The sequence below is a fragment of the Chinchilla lanigera genome, unplaced genomic scaffold, assembly GCF_000276665.1.
Source record: "Chinchilla lanigera isolate Chin_1 unplaced genomic scaffold, ChiLan1.0 scaffold00011, whole genome shotgun sequence".
NCBI lineage: Eukaryota > Metazoa > Chordata > Mammalia > Rodentia > Chinchillidae > Chinchilla > Chinchilla lanigera.
In genome coordinates, this window is record NW_004955412.1 from 4,105,642 (window position 1) to 4,116,991 (window position 11,350).

The 11,350-nt window shown below is 39.4% G+C and overlaps 1 protein-coding gene across 1 annotated transcript in view; it reads left to right on the forward strand.

Moving 5' to 3' along the window:
• Nucleotides 1–11,350, forward strand: part of Cntn5 (contactin 5) — a 1,017,390-nt gene that overhangs the window by 1,000,547 nt on the left and 5,493 nt on the right. Inside the window, exons 23-25 of the mRNA XM_005377960.1 lie at nucleotides 48–234; nucleotides 676–788; nucleotides 9,695–9,863. Of these exons, the coding sequence (XP_005378017.1) occupies nucleotides 48–234; nucleotides 676–788; nucleotides 9,695–9,863 (469 nt within the window). The remainder of the gene's footprint in view (nucleotides 1–47; nucleotides 235–675; nucleotides 789–9,694; nucleotides 9,864–11,350) is intronic.

An 11,350-nucleotide genomic window follows, 5' to 3' on the forward strand; every position in this document is an offset into this window, starting at 1 on the left:
CAGGGGAAACCTTAAAATTAATTTGTCTTGTGATAACGCATTGACAGGTTGGTTACTGGAAAGACATGGAACAAGAAGATGCAGCAGAAACAGTCAAAACCAGGGGGAACGAGTCATTCGTCATCCTGACAGGACTGGAAGGGAACACGCTGTACCACTTCACAGTGAGGGCTTACAACGGAGCGGGATACGGGCCGCCGAGCAGTGAAGTGAGTGCAACCACCAAGAAATCCCGTAAGTGACCCGGGCTTCTTGTTTGTCTCAGACAAAAGGGCAGCATCTTTTCGCATTTCTTGAAGCTGTGTGAGGTACATAATACGCATGCAAAGGGGAGTTCCAATTCATAGTCTTGCTTCAGTGCTTAGAGCTGAATTCCAAAACCAGCTCAGAAAAATTTTGCATTCACAGTAGATAAAGGTTCTCTTCCTGTGAAACAAGGCCAAGCGATTTTGACACAGGAGGGAGATAAAAAGATTCAAGTTCAAAAGCTCAGTAGAGTAGCTATTAAAATGACACTCGTGGAGCAAAACCCTCCTTATCTGACTCCCGCTGGAAGGGAGCCTGTAGTGTCAGCCAATTAGTGAACACGTGAAAAAATTGAAGTACTGGGAAAGATTTATGTGAAGAAATGTATTTGAGGATCCCTGTCAGTTCGCTCTCTCTTTTTACTTGTAGCCCCTAGTGAAGCACCCAGCAACCTCAGGTGGGAGCAGCAAGGGCCTCAGGTTTCTCTGGGCTGGGAGCCCGTCAGACCTTTAGCCAACGAATCTGAAGTCCTGGGTTACAAGGTGAGTATTTCTTCATCTCTGGCTTACACACTCAACTCAAAACTTGTAACTATGAGGATGGACCGTTATTGAGGTGTAAAAAGACCCACTAGCAAGCTGTCTTCTGGAAGTCATTTTTAACCCATGTCTGATAATGGAAGTTTTTCTAAAGGTGGGGAAGTCAAACTGAGTTTGAACTGCACAAGGCATAGGAAGTGAAGGAACAGGGATAGGAAAAGCAGCAATAATCTGAATGTGGGGCGAAGATAGTTCAGTAGGAAGACAGCTCCGTGATGCGTGGTGCCAGGCAGAAGGTCCTGACACACCCTCCCAGCAAACTGCTGGCAGATGGCAGAGACTGCACGTTTTAGACTGCACAGAGAGACCATCACCAAAGAAACACAGGGAGGGAACGGGTCGGCACACAAAATAGGAGAGAGTCCATGGAAAGAGATCACAAACTCCAAACCAGATATATCGCTTACATACGTTCATCCTGCCGCATGCCAACAAGAGATGTGAAACTATGAAACATCTGCACGTCTTGTTTTTGAGAAATAACTTTGTCTCTGAGATTAAAATATGTGCACGTATACTGAGTTGACCTAATTTCAAATTACTGTTCCATAATATCAGCTTCTACTTATTGCCTTCAACTCTGTGCAATATTATTAGTTCAATATTATTTATAGTGGGTTTGAAAATATTTTAATGACAATATTTAGACAGTAACACAGCTTACACGTAGATTTTCTGCTATCTGAGATGGTAGCACAGCATTTTGTCTATAAAGTGTTAATATTCTGAAGCTAAAAACTGAAGCAGTTATAAATGCAATATATATTTTATGGTAATTAGTCTCATTATTTTAAGATATGACCTGTCTATTGTTACCATCTTATCTTGTTTTGAAATTGTTCTATTTTTTCTCTTTAAAATAAAAAAAAATGACCTGTCGCATTTCCTACTGTAATTAGTATGGATCAGACACTGTCATGCTCAAAACCACATACACTCAAATCTGTCCCTAATCCTCAAAAATAGTAAATTTGATCTTTTGGGAAAAGGTAGGTGAGTCATTTTCCAGACCTTTCCCTGAGCCTTGTTCTCTTATACACTTTCCTAAAAGATTATGTTCTCACAACTTCCCCTCTAAAGCTAATACACTCTTCAGTTTTTAGGGGTAGAGGTATTGCCAAAGTGTTGACAGGGCATTCTAGAATTAGAATAGTATCATGAGAACTATGGCCCGCAATATCCCCATCTGGCAAGGCAAAGTAGAATGCAAAAGGCGGGGGGAGACAGAGACAGACAGAGAGACACAGAGACAGAGAGAGACAGAGAAGACCCATGTGAGAACAGAGAAATCTGCCTGACTAGCTGAACCCATGCAGTTGGGCGTGGGGTCCCCAGGCTGGATGCACCCACTGTTTGCTCACAGGTGATTCCTCTGTCTTCCGTTCCTGCTCTTACATCTCATATGTGACGCAGTGGGCCTTGACTGGTCTCTGTGACTCTATTCTATTTGTCTCTTCATCCTCCATGCTTTTAAAATTGCTAAGTAAATTAGTTTGACCCAATTAGGAGTGTCATGCAATTACTCATCTATATTCATCTAATGTGTGTATGCATACTTCCCAGCATGAATTGTCCATTTGTGGGAGTGCGGTAAAAAAAAAAAAAGACCACTGGCCTGAGTCAGGCAGACTTCAGCTCGAACTGTAGTTGAACAGCTTTGAAGTGGTTGTTTAACCTCTCTGGGTTCATGTCCTTAAATTCAACAATGGTAAAAGAGCAGTAATAGTGCTTATCATACAGAATGATTTGAGGAATTTGATTGCTTGTTTAAAATGCTTAACATTTATAAGGTATTCATTTAAAAATCCCATTTGTTTTCTAATTGTTATGGGAGAAGAATGCCTGGCCAAGGTAAAAGATTTAAAATAAAAGAAACATAACTAAAAGTTGCCGCCAGTTTTCTCTTAACGAAGACAACACAGGTTGCCTTCGAACAGCTTCCTCCTGTGGGAGGATCACAGTCACAGTCCATCTCAGCCGTATAGCTGAGGATAAGGAGGCGCACACTGCCGGGAGAATTTTTTCTTCTCTTTTCCTCAAAAGGGTTGTACTTTCTTACATCCTTGAGAAGAATGACTGCTTTCTAAGAAGGAGTCTGCCAATCACAAGTGGAGACTCCAAACTTTCTGTTTTGCAACCACACTAAAATCTCTTCTCTATGGGACAGTCCTGAGTGACAGGGCGACTGGCGCAAAGGGCCCTTGAAAGAAAGCTGACTTCTCACTGGTCACCAGGCTGGACACAGAGCCTGGATTCACCCCAGAAATTCTAGTTTACACAGGGCAGTTGCTAAGGATGAAAAGTCCTCCTGACACAGGGACAATGGGACAGGAATGTAACGACAAATAGTTGCTGAACTGAAAAGTAAAGAGGTGTGAACCTGGAGAACAGATTTGGAACCCCATCTTCTAAGCTTGACTTTGAAAACACATACAGCCTAAGCACGGGTCTCCACACGGATGTTAACTGGTTGTTCATCTGGAGGGAGGTACAGAAAGACGAGATGGCCAGGTTGGACACAAGAATCAAAAGAAGCAAGCATTCCATCTGATTGCTACTATATCCCAAAAAGCAGGGCCAGGTCGAGAGTGGCGCCGTGATGACGGTGGACCGCCTCTTAAGCATAGAGCATATGGCAGTCACAGAATTTTAACAGCCATAAGGACACAGCACACTAATCATTTCTCTGTCCATAAGGTAATTGTCTTAGTTACTTTTCTCTCTTCTCTCATTGCTGAGACAAAATGCCCAACGCCCAGAATTAAGGAAGGAAAGGTTATTTAGCTCACAGTTTGTGGAGGTTTCAGTCCATATATGGCTGGCTTCAAGGCAGAGTGGCACACGGCAGAGGGCAAACGTTCACGGTGACAGAACATAGCAAAGCAACAAGAGCAACAGGGAGGAATGGCAGCAAGCAGCCTCTTTCATTCTCTTACACTGTAAGCAGGCTACCCCCACCCACAGGGCGAGTAGCACTCACATAATCTCCATGCCCTCCTCTTCCACAGACTCAGGATGTATACAAAGTAAGCACCCTGGCTCCCTGCTGAGTCACTTAGCCTTACCTCTAGACTCCCCAAGTTGATGCAATATATCATCCATAACAGTAATTTGAGACAGGACTGATCCATTAAGAAAAATTACCTCTGATATTCTTAGAAAGTTTGAGGTAAGAGGATTGCTGACAATCAAGGAAAGGGAGACTTTGCACAATTAATTGGAATATTAAAGGGGAATGTCATTATCCCAGGCTTGACATGTCAAGCCTGTGATCCCAGAACTGAGGAGGATAAGGCAGGAAGATTACAAGTCAGAAGCTAGCCTGGGCTACATGCTGGAACCTGTGAGCTCAAAACCAGTCTGGACTCCAGGATAAGACCCTTTCTTTAAAAAAGAAAAGAGGAGGAGAAGGTGAGTCCAGTTTCCAATTAATAAAGTCAGAAAATTCTTCACCTACAAGTTTTCCAGATTTTGAAAATAAGTGAGAAGTGAAAAAGGTAGAGGGAAAATGAATGTGGTCCATATACTTAACCCTATTTAGTCCACTAAACCCTTCTTTTATTAAAATATTGTGTATAAGATAAAATTCATTCTCATAATGTAAACCACATTAGCGTATTATAAAATAAGTATTTGACATTAATCCATTTTCTAAGAAACCATACCCTTAGTCCACTTGTGCTGCTATAGAAGAATATCCGAGACTGGGTAATTTATAGATAAAATTAACTTATTCTTTCACAGATCTAGAGGTTGAGAGGCCTGAGATCAGGCTCCAGCACATTTGTTCTGCCCTAGAGGGGAACTCTGTGTCCTCACACTTCAGAAGCTGAATGGTCAAAAGGGCCAGAGGCTCGTGAGGACTTGATCAGACCCTTACTCCCATTCACCGGGGCAGTACCCCTCAGGACCTAATTCCGCTTTTAAAGGACCTGCCTCTGCATATCACATTGGCGACACCTGAATTTTGGAGACACCATGTTCAACCATGGCAGCAAAGATCTTACTTAACTTGATTTCAGAGATGGAGGGATGAGCAACATGAATAAGATATTACCAGAGAAAGAGATCATGAAAGAATAGATATTCAGAGAAAAGATAGTCTCCCTAACACAAAGTCTTAGCAGGACCCTCAAAAGTGAACATGAATTCTGTAACAGAAGGAAGAGATCGAGCCATCTGTGCTGCATTAAAACTGAGTCCATTCATAAACACGAAGCCTTACCTTAGGGGTGAAGTTTCTCACTGCTTTATCTTTGAAATTGATGGAGCCATTCTGGACTTCTTGGGACTGTGCATAAGGAGTCTTGATTTAATAGCAACATTTCAAAATACCAGTTTTCATTATCAGAAAAAGGAACAGAGTCAGGAAGAACAAGGAAAGTGCTGGGGAAGAGTTGTCCCTTGTAGAAAACCCTGATTGTAACATTAACACAGCAAATTGTTAACATTAACACAGCAAATTACTCCCATTCAAAATAACTCGCCTCCTCACAAACTGAATCAAATTTGATGACTTATTTAGTATACTTATTGCTGTTTTTGGGTCAATTAACAGATGCCATCTTATTTTATATATACTTCCCAATGTGGAATCAATCATATATTTTACCAATACATTATTTATAAGTGGTTAGGAAAGGTAAAAAAAAAAAAAAAAAACTTCAAGTGAAAGTTTTCCCAACTTGATGTGTCTTCCCCAAAATATTTTTAAATGAAGAACCTGTTATTCTGCTAACTCCGTTAGTTTGGAGTTCACATCCACAGTTCTCACCAGCGTGGGCATGTGTTATAAATCTGTAGTTAGCATCACTAAAAAAATAGTTAGTTCACAGGGAAAACTGTGAACTAAGGTGTATTCAGCCACAATTCTTCCTAGCGATCTTGAGAATGCAGTTTCTGTTATTATTTACACAATGACAGACATTTACCAAAATTATAAAGTGAGGAGCTATTTTATCTCCACCTTGTTTTCCTCATACAGATTTTTATGTGATGTGAAAAGGCAAACAAGTACCCCATGCCCAGAGGATGTGCTTTTATTTGTGCAAATGCCCACTTCCCTAAAGAGAAACTTTTCCCATTCAGAAAAAGACACAAGTAATCAGTAAGAATTCAGAACAAGAGCTTCAGGCTCTAAACTAGGAAAAAAATAACATTCCATTTGATAGTCTACATCTAGAAATCATTCTTTCCTAGGCTGACAATGCCTTCACCTTCATCTTGCTCTCCCAGCCCTCACTTTCTATCTGTTTACAGAGCTAGGGAGAGGAGCAGGAAATCAGACCCACAGTTTACTTGTCCTAGGATCTGCCGAGACGACAGAAAATTTTATTTTGTTTGTGCAACCTGAGCATCAGATGGGGCCTTCCAGACTCCTGAGATGCATGTAAATTTGTTCAGATGTCGTGTTTCACCCCGTGGAGAATTGGGAAGCCCAGTACTACTCCTTGTAGCCTCCAGGAGATTATAAGTCTACAGCCATTCTTATTTTCACTTCCTGTATTATACAGATTTTCTTTCATCTTCTATTCCAAATATGGCACTCCACTTCTTCCTCTGTTTCTATAAATTAACCAGATTCGCATATAATGGCCTAATTTGGGTAATGAGTACATGAGATTCATTATTATACAATCTACATTTGGTTCCACTTGATGTTTTTCATAACTTTTAATGAAACACACCGGGACTTGCTCACATAATGTCAAGTATGTATACGAGGGAAATTATCGGGAAATGTTGGGGAGATGGATAAGGTAGAGAGAAGATGACAAAAACAAACAGCTGAACTTTGCCTGTAAAGAGCCCTGTTCTCAGAAAGGTCCTTCAGCCTCCCCTCCCCCAGTAGCTAGTGGCTCCTCAGAGGTACTCGTGTTTCTCACCTTTCGTTCATCTGATTCTGATTTGTGATGCTCGATCCACCCTGTTGACCCCGGGGGCTTTAGATTACTTGCCCTGTAGTACAGGAATTGTCCCATCAACTATTCTCAGAATGCTTAGCTGAGAAATCAGCCTCCACTTTAATAGGATCTATTTTTCTCAGGGACACTTGTGGTACAGCCAGCAAAAATTTATTCTGTTATATTTTTAGCATGTCCCCTTTAATATTTTGTTGCTGTACGTCATACAGAACAGACATTTCCAGATCATGCCTTTGAGAATAGCAGTACCAATTAAATTTTTGTTTAGGATCATCTTTTTGAATAACCCAAAGCTCTTGTTTTTAAAATAGAGTTTGAGGGCAGTCTTGACATTACATTAGACTATTTTCTTTATGCGTAAAGACAGCTGTCATTGCAACTGCCATTCTATAAATGTACAGACTCTAAGAACTCCCTGGCTGGCTTACTGTCAATAACTATTTTGACATGCCCTGATAACTCCTTAAATCTTCTCGTGTTTCTTATTCTCATCCTTTTTTTCTAAGTCAGAATTTTAAATTGAGCCAAAATTCCCTAAAGCGCCAAAGACTAACCATTAACTCAATGTAACTTTTCACATGGTGTGTTTACTGTCACACAGCACTGCAGCTATGAGGACTTATCCGTAAAAACTACATTTCATCTCAAACTCCTTGTGTGACCATTAACTGACTTTTTTTGCTACCTTTACCTTTTGCCTAAATCTCAATTGATCCACAAATTTCTCTTCAGCTCTGGATTTCACACGGCAACATTAGATATGCTCTCCTGGCTGCGTTTTTCTTTGTCATAAAATTGTAATTTATTGGACCATAATAACAGTGTCCTCTAAAACAGTTACTCCCCTGCCAATCCTCACCAATTTACATACTCTCCCATTTCCATAAATTTGATTTCTAGTTACTTCATGTAGATGATCAAATTCTAATTCATTACACTGCTACAGTCAAAATCAGAACCATAAATCCTTCTACAGTTGTCATTTTTAAACCTAAAGATGCTGCATCCTCCCAGAAGTGTTTCTGACTCCCCAAATCTAAGTATTCACTGTATGCCAACTATACCACCAAATATGCTTCCCGTTACAGTACATACCACACTGTGTTGCCCTGCTGTTCTGTCTCTGATACTACGGTTTAGTGTTATGAGATCAAGAACCATGTTTTATAATGAATCTCTAGTATTGTGCATGGCCTTCACGAGATGCCCAATATGTATTTGGTAATGCTCTTAACACCTTGCACTGAGGCTACGGAATTCTTCTCAAAAGGAATTTCAATAGATATAACTGTACAACACATTATACCTTCATAGAAAAGTCACTTGCCTCTAAAACCTCTGAAGTAAATTTAAATGCATGAAAGATGAAGAGAAAATACATTATTAAAACACAGAAGGCAGAACTAAGTACAAGCAAGTTTTAATATATGAATGTATTGCTATTCTAAGGATTACTTTCTTGTTTGACAGTTAGTTCAAAGCTCAAAGCACATTTTGCACTAGAAAAAGTATACGTAAATTTTTATCTAGCTTTCCCAAATTTTTATAATGCAACTAAAATATTGCTGTATTGCCAGTGAAAAATGATAATAACAGAAGGAGTAGCTTTCTCCTATGAAGCTTATATGAGCCAGGTCCTGTGCTACATATTTGATATACACCTTCTCATTTCATTCTTCCAGCAAATCCATGAAGTAGGTGGTATTCCTTCCAGTGCATAGGAAAGAAAATATAAGTTGAGAAAGGCTAGTAGTTTGCCCAAATACACCCAGGCAGGCATGTGCAGGAGACTAGTTTAGCACTGCTTTACTTCTTTTTGTAGGAAATTATTTGGAATTCACATTTGTAGGACTACAAAACCACCACTATTTCCATTATGCAAAGCAATCATATTATAATACCAATGATTATGCAAATGCATAAAAACAGTGAAAATGAACAAAATGCATTTGAACATATCTTAATTGCTTTTATTTAACTATTATAACTCCAATTGGATTTATATTGGACTATTATTAGAGAGGCAAAGCATAGGAATAACAGTGAAAGAGCTCTCAAGTGATCATCAGAATACCAACTTGCTAATGAAATTTCCACCTTAACTAGGCTCATGGTGGATATGAACTGCCTAAATTTAACAATGGACTTAGTTTTCTAATACCTCAACTCAGAACAATAGTGTGTCATTTGCACTTTTCTTGTGCATATATGTGCTTACGCACATATGTCCTATTATAGTACCATGGTCAGAAGTCAAAAAGCCTTAACTATACTATCCAATGTGTCCACAAGCCGGCTTACTGAAAAGCAAACCACTACCAGAATAAAAAATAAAATTTTAACTACTGAAGCATTTCCAACGTAAAGAATGTTCATATGCTGAAGTTATTTTCTGCTGACTCTTTTCAACAATTTGGAGATGAGAGCTTCCCAGCCTCCCGCAGGATGCTGTTTATTCATTTCAGTCACCAAGGCTAACGATTGTTAGGACCTGTTTCCCCAGCACCTCCTTCTCCAGCCTCATCTCTCACTCTTCCCATGCATCTACCCTCCATTCCATGCCCTAACGCCATGGTTTCTTAAAGTTAGGTACGTTTTCTAATCTCCTCGTATCTGTCTGCAAGTCCTCTCTAACTGGTAAACTATAATCCTCCTTAAATATTTAACTCAAGTACCACCTCCTATGGGAAATGCTCCCTGCATTTGATCTCAGGATCAAACTGTCCGCACGGTCACAGCTCCTGGGGTGCATACTCCCATGGCAGGACCTAACGCATGCAGGACTTCATTACTTTGCTTACCTACATAAGCAGTAAACTCTTTGTCCTTAACTCAGAATGTGGTGTATGCTGTGCTACATGGTCAGTAAACGTTCGTAGTTCTCAATAGACTATCAGATGTTTAAACTTCTGTTGTCACTGACAGGTTTTTTATAGGCAAGAGGGTCACAGCGACAGCCAAGTTATTGAAACACAAAAACCTCAAGCGGTAGTGCCTCTCCCTGATGCTGGAGTCTATATCATTGAAATCCGAGCATACAGCGAAGGAGGGGATGGAACAGCTAGTTCCCAGATCAGGGTACCATCATATTCAGGTAAGTCTTAACATAATAGGCTTAATTTGATGGTCCCCCTGAAAGATGATCTAAAGCTCATGAAAACTGAATGATGGGTTGTACAGTTCCATGATTTTTGAGAGTTTTCTGATTTAACTTTGATTTCTGTATAATCCTCAAATTAGCATGAACCCTAGTAATTTGCTCACATTTGTAGAATTTCCCTAAATCCAGAAAGTAATTTATATTCTCATCAGAATTTACTTAATTGTGAAATTCCCTTGCCTCAACTAATACCTTGCTCACCATACTTGGGGATACAGCATTGCTTTTAAGCTGATATTCCACTAGTTGGGAATACTTCTCTCTTATGTTGATTACCCTTATGGTTAGATAATGGTAAGTTTAAAAAGATACTTTTGAGATTAAAATTTAATGTTCACTGATTTCTAAATAAATTTCCTTGATCATTGTTGTTGTTAGCTTGCTTGACTCCACTGAGCCTTTCCTATATATCCAGCACAGTCAAAAGGACTTCACATATATCTTGTTTAATCTTAATAACAATCAAATAAGTAGGTGGAATTGTTCCTGCTTTACAGAGAAAATTTAAGTGACTTGCCTAACAGTACAAGTTGGCAGGGGCAGGATTCCAGCCTAGCCACATATCCACCACCACACCCATTATATGAGAAAGGAATAACCGGTTAAAGGAAGAAAGATTTTATGAAGGTCCAAGAAAGTAACCATTTCATCAAGGTAGTCAAGAAAGGAAGCAGATGTTTAATTATATATGCAAATACCTGATCAAGTATTAGGAAATTTTCATTAAAATATTATGTAAAAATTTAGTGTTCATTTGAGTGAGTATGAGCATTAACTTTTGGACACTCATTCTCAAGTAGAATTATCCACCCGAATAAAGTCTCCAGCAACATTTTGTAAGCCTCTGTATCTGTATCTTAGTTAATACATTTATCAGCGGGGCTGGGGATTTAGCTCAGCGGCAAAAACGCCTGCCTGGCAAGCACAAGGTCATGAGTTCGGTTCCCGGTGCCGGAGAAAAACCAAAACCAAAAAAAAAAAAAAAAATACATTTATCAGCTTGGAGTAAGACCAGAGGTGTTATTCATGACGCAACAAAATGGGAGGGATAACAAATACAATGGAGAAAACCACAACGCCAGACTTTGAGAAAATCTATTGACATACTATTTCATAAATTATAAAATCTTGAATAAAAAACAAAATGAGATACATAGTAATATTGAGACAACTGATAAAATTTGGCTATCAATAAATTTGATAATATTATAACAATATTCATTTCTTGGGTTTTTTTTTGTTTTTTTTTTTTTTTTTATTTGTTTGATTTGGGTTTTTTGTTGTTGTTGTTGTTTGTTTGTTTTTTAAGACAAGGTCTTGCTTTGCAGTTCAGGGTGGCCTTAGCACACTATGTAGTCCAGGCTGGCCTCAAACTTGCGACAACCCTCCTGCCTCAGCTCCCAAGTCCTAGGAGTACAGGT